Here is a 14,362-nt window from a genome sequence, read left to right on the forward strand (position 1 = left end):
GGGCTGTTATGTGCTAATGTAGTTACAGTGGGGTTACGAGTAGTGTTACTGAGTAGTAGAAGGGTCCAGGGTTAGAGGGGCCCTCCATTGATTGGTCCCTGGTATTCTGAATTTGGTTTGCAGACTATCCCGTGATTACTGATTTTAAATACTTTAAATACAAACCCATTTAATACAAATGTCTTTAGCCATTTCATGTTTTTTTTTTTTTGTTTCTCAGGCTTGACAGGTCTGTAAAGGGGTGATCTTGACACACCAGAATAATGTATTTTAGTTTTGTGCTACAAGTGAAGGGCTTTGCAGGGGACATCTGTGCTGCAATGAGCTGGAGTAGAAAAAGTGCCTTTTTACTGTACAATGCTAAATATAGTAAACACATTTAGGTAACCATTTACATTTCAAATCGAGAGATGTTGCTCTTGTGTCAGAAGGATTTTCAGTATGCCTTTATAAGCTTTGCAGTATTTACAATGTTGTAAAATGTGTGCCGTTTTGACAGAACACATGTCTATATGTAGCGCATTTGTATTTCAGGGCTCCAGCCATATACATAAATCTGTAAATAGACAGTTTGTAGTCCAGGGCACAGTACCTCTCACTGAGTAGTAGGAAAAGGAAATGGTATTAATGGGACAGTGCTGTTCATGTCACGTTCCCAAGTTGTTTATCTTTTCTTTTGTGCAACTTTGTTTTATTAACATAGCCCAGGGATGGAAATGAGACTCCTATTGCATAGCAGTTTCACCCACTCCACGTTTTATGACGATCTTGATTGGTATAGGTAACAAGCTCAGATGTGTCTTATTAAACTCCTAGTAAAATCAGGAATGGATCAAACTGCTGTGCAGTATTACAGTATTTCCATCCATGTAGCCTTTTGTATTCTCATCTTGAAGGGCGTATACACTTATGATTATGTTTGAGTGAGAGAGCGTGTAAGATCTGCCTAAGGAAGGGTTAGTGATGAAGATTACTTGGATTTATGCATTGCATGCATTTTATATCCGAGAGCAGATAAGCCCAGGACCATGTGATTTGACATCACACACAGGTGTGTGTAGCCTAGCCTCTATATGAAGTAATGGGAAATAAAACCAGCATTTTAAATACTATACCACAGTAAGTGTGTGTGTGTTAATAGGTTTGTAAGATTCATTTACAATGTAGTTTACAGTGTGTGTGTGTTAATAGGTTTGTAAGATTCATTTACAATGTAGTTTACAGTGTGTGTGTGTTAATAGGTTTGTAGGATTCATTTACAATGTAGTTTACAGTGTGTGTGTGTGTTAATAGGTTTGTAAGATTCATTTACAATGTAGTTTACAGTGTGTGTGTGTTAATAGGTTTGTAAGATTAATTTACAATGTAGTTTACAGTGTGTGTGTGTGTGTTAATAGGTTTGTAAGATTCATTTACAATGTAGTTTACAGTGTGTGTGTGTGTTAATAGGTTTGTAAGATTCATTTACAATGTAGTTTACAGTGTGTGTGTGTTAATAGGTTTGTAAGATTCATTTACAATGTAGTTTACAGTGTGTGTGTGTTAATAGGTTTGTAAGATTCATTTACAATGTAGTTTACAGTGTGTGTGTGTTAATAGGTTTGTAAGATTCATTTACAATGTAGTTTACAGTGTGTGTGTGTTAATAGGTTTGTAGGATTCATTTACAATGTAGTTTACAGTGTGTGTGTGTGTTAATAGGTTTGTAAGATTCATTTACAATGTAGTTTACAGTGTGTGTGTGTTAATAGGTTTGTAAGATTAATTTACAATGTAGTTTACAGTGTGTGTGTGTGTGTTAATAGGTTTGTAAGATTCATTTACAATGTAGTTTACAGTGTGTGTGTGTGTTAATAGGTTTGTAAGATTCATTTACAATGTAGTTTACAGTGTGTGTGTGTTAATAGGTTTGTAAGATTCATTTACAATGTAGTTTACAGTGTGTGTGTGTGTGTTAATAGGTTTGTAAGATTCATTTACAATGTAGTTTACAGTGTGTGTTAATAGGTTTGTAAGATTCATTTACAATGTAGTTTACAGTGTGTGTGTGTTAATAGGTTTGTAAGATTCATTTACAATGTAGTTTACAGTGTGTGTGTGTTAATAGGTTTGTAAGATTCATTTACAATGTAGTTTACAGTGTGTGTGTGTGTTAATAGGTTTGTAAGATTCATTTACAATGTAGTTTACAGTGTGTGTGTGTGTTAATGGGTTTGTAAGATTCATTTACAATGTAGTTTACAGTGTGTGTGTGTTAATAGGTTTGTAAGATTCATTTACAATGTAGTTTACAGTGTGTGTGTGTGTGTTAATAGGTTTGTAAGATTCATTTACAATGTAGTTTACAGTGTGTGTGTGTTAATAGGTTTGTAAGATTCATTTACAATGTAGTTTACAGTGTGTGTGTGTGTGTTAATAGGTTTGTAAGATTCATTTACAATGTAGTTTACAGTGTGTGTGTGTGTGTGTGTTAATAGGTTTGTAGGATTCATTTACAATGTAGTTTACAGTGTGTGTGTGTGTGTGTTAATAGGTTTGTAAGATTCATTTACAATGTAGTTTACAGTGTGTGTGTGTTAATAGGTTTGTAAGATTCATTTACAATGTAGTTTACAGTGTGTGTGTGTGTGTTAATAGGTTTGTAAGATTCATTTACAATGTAGTTTACAGTGTGTGTGTGTGTGTGTGTGTTAATAGGTTTGTAGGATTCATTTACAATGTAGTTTACAGTGTGTGTGTGTGTGTTAATAGGTTTGTAAGATTCATTTACAATGTAGTTTACAGTGTGTGTGTGTGTTAATATGTTTGTAAGATTCATTTACAATGTAGTTTACAGTGTGTGTGTGTTAATAGGTTTGTAAGATTCATTTACAATGTAGTTTACAGTGTGTGTGTGTTAATAGGTTTGTAAGATTCATTTACAATGTAGTTTACAGTGTGTGTGTGTGTTAATAGGTTTGTAAGATTCATTTACAATGTAGTTTACAGTGTGTGTGTGTGTTAATAGGTTTGTAAGATTCATTTACAATGTAGTTTACAGTGTGTGTGTGTTAATAGGTTTGTAAGATTCATTTACAATGTAGTTTACAGTGTGTGTGTGTTAATAGGTTTGTAAGATTCATTTACAATGTAGTTTACAGTGTGTGTGTGTGTGTGTGTTAATAGGTTTGTAAGATTCATTTACAATGTAGTTTACAGTGTGTGTGTGTGTTAATAGGTTTGTAAGATTCATTTACAATGTAGTTTACAGTGTGTGTGTGTTAATAGGTTTGTAAGATTCATTTACAATGTAGTTTACAGTGTGTGTGTGTGTTAATAGGTTTGTAAGATTCATTTACAATGTAGTTTACAGTGTGTGTGTGTTAATAGGTTTGTAAGATTCATTTACAATGTAGTTTACAGTGTGTGTGTGTGTTAATAGGTTTGTAAGATTCATTTACAATGTAGTTTACAGTGTGTGTGTGTGTGTGTTAATAGGTTTGTAAGATTCATTTACAATGTAGTTTACAGTGTGTGTGTGTGTGTTAATAGGTTTGTAAGATTCATTTACAATGTAGTTTACAGTGTGTGTGTGTGTTAATAGGTTTGTAAGATTCATTTACAATGTAGTTTACAGTGTGTGTGTGTGTGTGTTAATAGGTTTGTAAGATTCATTTACAATGTAGTTTACAGTGTGTGTGTGTGTGTGTTAATAGGTTTGTAAGATTCATTTACAATGTAGTTTACAGTGTGTGTGTGTTAATAGGTTTGTAAGATTCATTTACAATGTAGTTTACAGTGTGTGTGTGTGTGTGTTAATAGGTTTGTAAGATTCATTTACAATGTAGTTTACAGTGTGTGTGTGTTAATAGGTTTGTAAGATTCATTTACAATGTAGTTTACAGTGTGTGTGTGTGTGTGTTAATAGGTTTGTAAGATTCATTTACAATGTAGTTTACAGTGTGTGTGTGTGTGTGTGTGTGTGTTATAGGTTTGTAAGATTCAGTTCCGTGAACTGGTAGGGTTACGCTTCCTTGCATACATGGCGGTCCGGGGCGTTATGATTTGTGATGTTTGACAGATTAAGAGTGAACAGAACAAATAATTACCATATTGAAAAGAGAGTTAATTAACAGCAAAAAACAGAAACCTCTGGGAATGGATTTATTGGATTATTGTATTTATTTATAGCGCATATCCTCCTGAGAATTTCTTTATTTCATCAGTCACTTTTTAAAACCATTCAAATTGTTTCAACACTACAAAAACAGGCTGTTGAAGCCACTCTGCTGCAACATTCCATGCTCAAAACGTGCTGCTTTCATGGAATGAGAAACCCGGCTCGTCTTTACAAAAACAAAAACCATTACCAGCAATTCAATTCCCAGTTCTTTGGTCTGTGACACTGTATCTGCACCAGGGCAGTATACTGTATAGCAATTAATAGCATCATGGTTCAGTATTGCTGTATATGTAATGGTATTTCATGTGCCTCTCGTGTCAATTAAAGAAACCAACACTGTACCAGCGTTTCATTACTGTAGCCTTTTATATATGTTTTTGAAGCTTTTTTTATCACTTTTGTTGCCTTTGGAAACCCTGTAATAGAAATCAGAGTAATTAAATATAAAAATCCAAGCCACACACCATGCTGTGAAATCACAGCCGTATGTTCTAGTCTTAATAACCGTTTAGCCTGTAGAAAAGTAATAGTTTGATCTAGATGACATGCTGGTATAATCACAGTGAGCAGTGAAAAGCAACCTTAACTGCGCTCTTTGTTTTGGAGACATTAAACCCATTGGTGATGAACAATGATAAAAGCAAAGCTTACAGCCTGGTGTTGTAAGGCAGTTTGTAGTAGCAGAACCCCTGCTTTGCAGAGCGCTGCAGCCTGCATTTCAGATGGGCTTTGCAGTCCTGGTTTCATGGGACTCGCTTTACATGCATTCCTTGTGTTCGCTGTCTGAGCAGTTTTGCTATCTTTTGTAAAATACTACTGTTTTAAATGTAGTCATTTTAGTTTTTGCAGTATGTTTAGTGTGTTTGTTTTTTTACGTTTGTTTCCAGAAAATAAACCGCTTGATTAAGCCAGGAGAGAGGTTTGTGGCAGAGTGTTTTGTTTTTTCTTGAGGATTGACGCAATGTGTTTGTTCCATGTGCTGGCCCCAGGCACTTTTTCATGCTTCATGCAGTAAGAATGAATTTCCAGCTATTTGTTTAACGTTTTCTGCTCTGAATTCTTTTAATCCCGATTTATAGAAGAGCTATAAAAACACTTATCCAAAAAACACAATGTGGGACCAGAAGGAAGGGGGGTTTAGGTTAGAGGTGTTTTGGCAGCGAGGGAGTTTTTTTGTTTTTAATTTTTAGAGTGACCAATTATTATTTATTTATTTTTCCCCAATTTGAAATATCCAGTTATGTTTTATTCTCCTCACCACAGTGTCCCCTCACAACACGGACGTTCTGAGGGCGTATGAGCGTCCTCCGATCTCACAAGTCTAAGGCCAGAATCGCTTTTATACCGAGCAATCCAGAGCAGAAGTGGACAGGCTACCGATCCCGGAAGACGGAGATCGGCCCTGCTTCTGAATGTGCTCCGTGTCTGGCCAGTAGGGTTCGCTGTTGCGCGATGAGGAGAATAAGTCCCTGCCGGGTTCCCATCCCCCACCCAGGAAACGTCAGAGCCAATGTGACGCCCCCCTTGGGGGTCTCCAGCAAAGTTTGGCCTCTTTGCACAGCCTGGACGTGAACTAGCGCCATCCAAGCTGTGTGACTCGTCCTGCGCTCCCCGCGGCAGCGCTTTAACTGGATGAGCCCCATGGCGACCCCGAAGGAGTTTTTATAGGTCTTACTGGATTGTTTATTCAAATGGTGCAAAGAATTGTCCTTCCTTGAATAGAAGCAGAATGGACCCAACACATTGTGTTGCATGCCAAGAAATACCTGCTGGGATCTTGTACTGAGAAGCACAGGGCTGACTTATCGACAGGTGACCACTTCTATTGAAAAAGACTGTGACCACACTACAGCAAAGTGCCTTTTTTAGACACATACTCTCTACCCTAAAGAACACTACACACAGATATTTGAGCATTATTTCCATTCTTGTTTTGCTGTGATTGTATTCTGCAAATCAAAGGGTTACTGTACAGTATGATAGATGGTATTCAAATAGAATCTACTTCACTGATCACATTCACAGCAGTACAAAAAAGAAAATCAACCGGGCGTTTCTGTGGTACAGTGCAGGTGTTCAGCTGTAATGCTAGGGTTCATCCAGTTGCAGTGTCTGTTGACTTTGACATTTGCCACGCTCGGGGCGTCTGTGGGAAAGTAGTCAGGGTTTTGTTGGCCTCTGTTCTGTATTGCATGTATTTGTGTCTGTCTCTTTGTGTATAAGAAGCGTAAGCAAATCTGTTGTTGTTGTTGCTGCTAATGGCATTTAAGATGATGGGGAGCTAATACTAGCTGTAGTTTGATATACTGTATAGCCCATATGTCTCCTGTAAAGGGACTAATATACATCCTGGCAAATATGTACTGGACCAAACTATAACATGATATAAAACTATGAAATGCATACACAGAGCTCTGGTGTACAGTGTCTCTGTAATGCAGAGTATAAACACATAGAGAGCACTTTTGTTCAGTTGAACAGGTCATCATCAGAGGGAGCCATTGCTACTGTATGTCCAGTGCTGTATCCCTTTCCCTTGCAAGAGTGGACCAGCCTTTTTAAAGAAGCCTTCTCCTTGACAAGAATATCACCCCCAGGATTGTGTTAAGACCTGCTAGAAGAGTTTAAGATAGTGGGGCCTGTATGAATGATCCAAACAGCAGCAGCATTATAGCTACTTTAATACAGCTAGCCTTCCCCCACGGGTCGTGATTGACCCACATGTTTACATTACTATATTCAGTGAATTGAGATTGCGGAAATAAAATGATTTATACATGTTGGTACAGAGAGATTTTCATCATCCACGGTTTAGATCATTCAAATAGGCACCAGTAATCTGTGGCTTGTTGGGACTACAGTCGTACCCAAGAGACCATGGCTCTGAATTTCAGCTCACGCTCTGACTCTCTCTGTGTTTATGACTTGTGTGCCTCAGTCACTTCCAAACTCTCATATGCGTTAAACCATAGCTGCATCCTGTCTTCTAGTGATGTGATGCTGAATCAGCCTTAAACTACATCATAGCATTTCCTGATTTAAATAATAGCTACAATAAATTAACATTTTATTGGGATTTTTGGAAATCAGTTCTTTGGCCTATTTCCTGTGGTTTCTTAATTTTGAACCTCTCTTCAGCCACCTTTTCTTAATTGTAATATTGTGTGTGGTTCATATTTTGCTTCCCGCTGTTAGATAACATCTCCTTATTTTCTTTAAACTGGCCTTCAAGGCATCTTCAGCATTTATTAAAGAGCACCGTCCAATTATATTCGGCAAATAGGTGCTTTCCAAGTTAACTTCTACATTAACTGGACTGAAGTACATTATTTTAATATATCGTTTATCACCCGCACCTAACCCCTTTGAAGTTCAGTGTGCAGCATAAATGTGATTCTGTCAGCTACAGCACTGAGTCATTTGAGAAACTGCAATGGCTTATTGCCTTGTAATCCGATTAGAATATTTAGACTGCACAATCCTAGATGTAAGGCGGTAGGTATCAGATTGCAAGGTTTCGACTTCAGCCTGAACTGTTCATCTTGTCTGAACTAGAGTATATTTCCTTTACCAGTTCTGTAAGTAAAAAAAATGTTTTACCCCTTGATGATAAAATGTGGATATTGTTTTCAACACAAACTTTGGAAAAGCAAGTAGCATCATACAATCTAAAGACTGAAGTCTGATTGCTGTTTTTGTTTGCTTGTATTTCTTGCTGTCACCCTAAACAGCAATACAGTGCTTGCAGGAGGTTTTAATTTTTAGAAGTCAGTGAGCTGTAAGAGTCATAAAGCACTGTTAGCAAACATTACAGTGGTAATACATTTGTGTTAAAGAATTAAAACAATAAAAGAATCCCCCTGAAGAAAATCCCTCCAAGCCTGACCGGTTTCAATGTGAAGGTATATTTACCCTCTCCAAATCCTTTAAGACTCACTATTTTGACAGCATCGGGTCACCTTAGTCCCAGCAGACTGAATCTCTCTGCACTGGTCACTTGCGTCGTTAACTCTGGTCTGTGCTATAAGACAGGAATTTGAGATTACTGTAAACTAAATTGAATTACAGGGCTGTTAATTCTACGGTTGCTGTAGAGAGAGTCAACACTGTCAGAATCCAGCATTTGGCGGGGAGAGTGTTCAACTCGGCGAGTTGTAAAATCACTAATCATCAAAGATTTTAATCTGTGTTGATGGTTTATGTAACATCCTGTCACATGACTTGAGAGCTGTATGACATCACGGCTTGTCCTGCTTATTTTCTTTCAATCACCCACAACCTGCCTTGGAGAGGCCCAGAGAGCACATTGCACGGGAAGGTAAGTGAAGGGATAAGTCGTACATTGAGTGTGGACAGGCTGTCCTGCTTTTCTCTTGTGTGACATGACATGGGATATTCAGTTGTGGAAATCCCAAGGCTGCAGACTTCCAGTACTCTTCTGGAAAGTGGAGTGTTTTCAGTAATCTGAGGTGGACAACAGATTACCAAATCAATGAAAGAAACAGCTCTTCGGGTGCAAGGCTGTGACAGGATGGCCATCAAAGTATTACTTTGGGAGCTGGAACAACATTTGAAGAGGTATTTGTTTTATTAAGAAGTGGACCAATGTTGCTTGTGTGCATTTTTTTTTATTTTATGTGTGTGTTTTGCAATGGATTTTGTAGATTTTCTTTTAGTTTAACAAATTTTACAGACAACTTTTATGAGTTTACAGTTTTTATAGAGACCTTTTTTTGGTGGTCATCTAAATGTTTAAAATATATTGAATAAGCCAGTTTGCAAACTTTTTTGTTTTAAAGTTGAGAGTTTAAATTAAAAATCTTAGTGCACACTAGAATGTGTCCTATTCCTGCTCTATAAAAGCCAATGCAATGCCTACATTTTGTGTCTTCTGCTCCAAAAGCTAACTCTTAAACTAGAAAGCTCATGTACATGTGCTTAACCCTGCTCCTCCTAATTCCCTTGGGCCTGGGTTTCGTTGTTTTCTCTTGGGATTTACTGAATGTTGAAAATGTGGTTATGTCAGATTCTCCCTTTTTTGAGTAATCAAATTCAAGGTGGAGCAAATAGTTCTCAACACCGTGGCAAAGGTATGAAATAATTGTGGCCTCAGAGGTTTGTTGTCATCCTTGCCTTTACCAACAGGACAGGGTGTAGACATTACAAAGTCTGACAGCACAGGCTCTCCCTGCTCTCATCTACTTCTTTCTGTGTAAACAGCAGCAGGGATATTTTCTGATTTTGAACTGGGATTCTTCAAAGCAGGAAATAAAAAAAAATGAATTGATCAATGCAGTGAAAGTCTACTTGTTTGCTGCTTCTGCAGTGCATACGTTAAAGGTAGATAGTGTGCAGAATAATTATTAACCAGGAAATCATTCAAATATATGGTCGATGCGTCATGGTATTTCAAATTCTGCATTGTTTGTGCTGCACAACAAATATGTGCATGTGCAGTACTGTATGCTTATATAGCATCAGGGGACAATACGGTGTGCCAATGTGAAGGGAAAGTGTGCATGCATGAAAACACAGATGTTAAAGTATCTGTAGAGTCTGTTTGAGTGGGGGTGGGGGGGGGGGGGTGGTCTTCATTAATGCAACTGTTCTGTGGTCAAAATACCTGCTATCTGCAAATGTAGAAGTCATGTGTTCTTTAATCTAGAAATAGTAAATTCCAACCGGATTGACTTTGTAATGACCTAAATGATACGCTGTCTGGAGAACAGCTAGGAGTGACGATAGAGAATTAGGGTGATGGCTTATTGAAATGCAGCTCCTCCACAAAGCAGACCTAGTTTGTGTTTTTCCACTGGGACAATCGGCCACTAACTTGGATTTATTTCTACTCGCTGCATTCTGACCTGAATAATGTAAGAAGTGAAGATTGTAACCCTTCTTGAACTGCACACTAGATGTTTAGTTCTACAGGGTGTCTCTTCTAGTTTAAACTTATGACTCAAAATGGTCTAATCCCTTTTTCAGTACATACTTGTGTGTGTGAGACGGTGTGTAATTATTTCATTCTACTGTATGGACTGTAGCCTAACTTATACTCTATGTTGCTTTTTTTTTAAATTTAAAAATTGTTTGTTTTCTTCCTGTGTAATTTGACCTCGACAATTAGCTTGTTATATTCGCTGTAATTGGGTTACTCAATTTAAGAGTGATTTGAAGATGTAGAAACTATGGACTGACTGACTGACTTGAATTAATTCATTCATTCATTTGCTTGCAGATTTTGACAGGTTGTACAACCGATGTTTAACAGCTTTCTAGCACGTCCTGTTTAGATAAAGATGACATGATAGAACAAAGTTCAAAACATTTAGGCCTACGTGCGTGCTTGTTAAGGGAACTGCAGTATCAAAAAAAGATTCGGATTTATGCATGCTGATTTCACCCACCGATTCCCACCATTAACCATTAGTTGTCTGCATCGTATTTAGATGCACCACCTTGCATTGGCTTGTACTTATAATTTGTTAAACATCCTATTTTCATGAGGATTTTTGTATGGGGGTTTAAAGAGGTGTCCGTTTAACCAGAAGCATTTGCTTTTATTGATGCATGTTTCCTTCTGAAATGTCAATTGAGTTGAGAGCATGGTTTCTGAAGAAAGGCTTTTGGACAGTAAGCTTTCATGTTAATAGTGGCTGAACTTGTACTTCTGACACCATCTGAGATTCCTGATCAGTGAAAAGTACAGCACATACTAACAAGCACTGCCCCATCTTCTTTTTATAAAAGGTATTGTAGTGTGCACAGGGGAAGGCAGCAGCAGAACTGGTAGGTAACGTAATGGCACACGAAGACATGAGCCTGATATACGCTCCTTGCAACAGAGCCGGCTCTTTTGTACAGCGGTATCGGCACTATGCTTTAGTGCGAGAGGTCCCGGGTTCGTGCCCGCCCTCCGCCTGTGTGTGGATTGCCTTGCTCTGTGTGATGCGCCTGCCTGCGGTAACTGAGGTTCGCTACCTTTGGATGTTATAATTGCCTCAGCCAGCTTCCCGTCAGAGAACTCCAGAAGAGATAACTATTTACTTTGAGCCACTTAGTAGGATTCTTGGCATCATGGGGTAAACAGCCACATTCAAGCTAATTGAGGATTACCTGTGTACTGTTCTGTGCAAGGACATGGCCCACAGTGTTGGCCTCCAACACTTTCTGGGCTTGCCAGTGGCAGTGGCATGTAAGCCAGTTTATTTGAGAGTAGGGAGTTTTTTTTCCATCAGCCATGTGGGATTCAAGGCATGTCAGGCTTGGGCTGCATTTGCCCACTGATTTTTAAATATGTTTTCTGAGTTTAAATAACAAATGGGAGGGGAGTCTAAAGATGTTAGGTTTGTTTATAGTTTGCCTGCAGTACAGGACATCATTTCTTATAAGTTTACCCTGTTTAAAAATAAGTATATTGAGAAGGTTGTTGCCTTCTAGTTCTACGCTGTTTAAAAATACCAGCATTTTTGTAAGCCATTTTTTTAAACAAAATGGAGTGCTGTCAGCAAGCTTTGTGATGAGTGAGATTGCACAGAAGGCTAGATGGAATGAATGCAGTTACCAGTGGTGTGTGTGGGGGGGCGGGGGGTCATTGGGTTACATTGTAGAAGTATGTGTGTTTTAATGCCAGGTGCTGATTCTTCTAAAAGCCTTTCTCCAGTCTGAAATTGTTGTCTTTACATAATATGGCCGATAAGATGCTCTGGGGCCCCTATCGTGTTGACCTCATTCTAAAATGTGTGATTGCCAAGGGAGAAGATCCCCTGTGAATTAATTTACATGGAAAATCAGGGAAAAGGTCAAACTTCCCCAGTCTCTGTCACATCTTAGAATGCTTCAGTAGGGTGGATAGTTGCGAAACTGATTTTATAAACCCTTGGTTTACCAGTCCGACATATAGCAAGTCTAACAGGGCTTGGGCTTAAAATCCTTCACTTTAGCTACAGACTTAAGGGAGGGGGTCTGTTGCAATGACATTGAAAGCATATGTTTGTTTTATATAGCCCAGACTACAGGTCAAAGATTTTATTCAACCAAACACTCCTTTGGTTACTGGATATTCTGAGGACCGGGCTGAAATATGAGGACCACTCTCGTAGACAATTGTTTTGTTGCTCTGTGATGAATATTGACAGATGAGTATTCAAATATTCCCTAAAATTTGAGTGATCTGATGAATTGTGTAATGTCTTCATCTTTCATGTGTTATTCCTGTCTCGGTTGTTGCTTGTTCTGTAGCAGTGTGTAGCTCTTCTATCTTGTAATACAGGGCAGAGTAACCTGCATCACACTTACTTCAATGGCATGCCATTCTACAGTTTAGTAGGTTTAGGTTCATAAAAAGAAATGTAAATAGTATTTATTAAAGCTATTGGTTCAGGCTTGTTTTCTGCAAGAAGTTATGCTGTAAAATGCAGGCTGGTTTAACTAAATACTTATTTTTAGTTAACCAATTGCATGTCGGAAGATGTCATTTTAATTTTTGTACAGCACCATTACAGATATTTTTAGTTTGGAGGAAAAAATAAGTCGGCTGATTTGAATAGGTTTATATGTGGTATCTCTTAAGAATTGGTATGAAATTGCTTTCATGGTAACCAGATATTGTGGTGTATTGTAAGCTGGAAATGTTGTACATGTAGCACGTGGTTTAAACCGGTAGGTGGCAGTGTGGGTACATATTTTACCGAGTCTAATGTAAAAAAAACAGCAGCACCTGTCCTGCAGCAATTGCGCTGTATGTATTGTTCCCTAGTTTAAATAAATCGGTTTAAAGAACAGAACTGGCTGTCCTTGTGCAGTAAACGTGTCTTATTATTTTATCACGCAATAGTCTAGATTTATCAGAGCAAACTTCTTACAATTCGTTCTATAATATTAATAATAACCACGAAGATGGTGTTTGTTTCAATTGAACTACTGTACTGTATTTTAAATATATACTGTATCGTCCTGTCGTGTATTCCTGCAAATGGTTTGGGGCGTTCTTTCGTCTTCCAGCCGGTTTTTCCCAGTTTGTAATGCAGTTTTTGAATAAATTATACTAAAACAGGTCGGCTGAGCGCCAGGTGGGGGCGGTATTACATATATTAGTTTAATATATCGCGCTGGGCCAATGGGGTTGCGCTTAGTGCTGTTTTTCTGACATATATTATGCAAATGATCCCGGAGCCTGCAGATTTTCAGCAGAGTGGAGATAAACTGACCTTGGTCTTTGTGTAGCAGTTGGAGAGAAACGGTCTCACTGATCTGCGAGCTTTTCCATAAAGAAATAGCTTTTTCTACGAAAACCACTGAAAAAACTGATCGCAGGAGAATTTGAATGTTGACCTGCGGCAAGCAGAGAATCTCTTCTTACTGCATTGTGTTATTTATGGGCGGAATAGCATGAATGCGCCGTGTTATACTGGGGCGATGGATCTTGGGGTTTGCCAGCTGAGACATTTTTCAATATCTTTCTTGTCATCATTGCTGAGCACAGACAACTCATCTGTGAGACTCGATAATAGGTAAAATAATGATAATAATTATCAGATCTTTTTTTATTACGGTTTTGTGTAGATGTGCAAAACGGGATGATGCTCTATTTCTCGTATTCCTTTTCCGCGGACTCGTCTCAGATTGTTGCTACCACAGCTACAGTAATGTTTTTGGAATATGCGTTTAGTTTCGTTTATCATAAGCGGCTTGACCAGCCTTTCTGTAGTTGTGCTTTCAGTATTATAAATGCTACTGTATAGCCACATAATGTAACGCACACACACATATATATGTATTATTACTGAACAAGCAGGCGATGTGCTTTCACAGGTTGTCATGTCGTGTAAAAGCGTCCACTCGTGCAGCAGTTCTTGGTGTAGATGTACAATGTTATAATTTTGAAATGGATTCAGTAAATGAGCTTCAGTGAATAGAGTAGGCTGCCGATGCCTGTCTGAAGATTGTACAGGTTTTACATTTCCAGGTGCCTGTGCTTGTAGGCTCAAGTCTCAGTCAGTGGTTTGATGAGAACGGTGCATTGGGTTGAGGGAGAGATTGCATTTACTATGTGGGTACTGCATGTATTTTACGGTGTTTTTAAAGTCTTTCTTGGTTCTCATTTGTCCTGACTTTCATCTCTGGTCTTTTTCAGTTCTTCGGGTGCCAGTGTGGTGGCCATAGACAACAAAATTGAACAGGCAATGGTAAGTACGGTGC

General features: G+C 38.2%; 1 protein-coding gene across 3 annotated transcripts in view; it reads left to right on the forward strand.

Moving 5' to 3' along the window:
* LOC117405561 (TSC22 domain family protein 1) overlaps positions 1-14,362 on the forward strand; it is a 63,380-nt gene that overhangs the window by 45,646 nt on the left and 3,372 nt on the right. Inside the window, exons 1-2 of one of the 3 annotated variants that reach the window (XM_059030308.1) lie at positions 8,460-8,740; positions 14,298-14,349. In XM_059030308.1, the coding sequence (XP_058886291.1) occupies positions 8,655-8,740; positions 14,298-14,349 (138 nt within the window). In that variant the 5' untranslated portion in view covers positions 8,460-8,654. Of the gene's footprint in view, positions 1-8,459; positions 8,741-13,107; positions 13,675-14,297; positions 14,350-14,362 lie in introns of those variants that run through there. The other 2 variants (XM_034008719.3, XM_034008718.3) reach the window with 2 other exon arrangements.

The sequence above is a fragment of the Acipenser ruthenus genome, chromosome 9, assembly GCF_902713425.1.
Source record: "Acipenser ruthenus chromosome 9, fAciRut3.2 maternal haplotype, whole genome shotgun sequence".
Taxonomy (NCBI): domain Eukaryota; kingdom Metazoa; phylum Chordata; class Actinopteri; order Acipenseriformes; family Acipenseridae; genus Acipenser; species Acipenser ruthenus.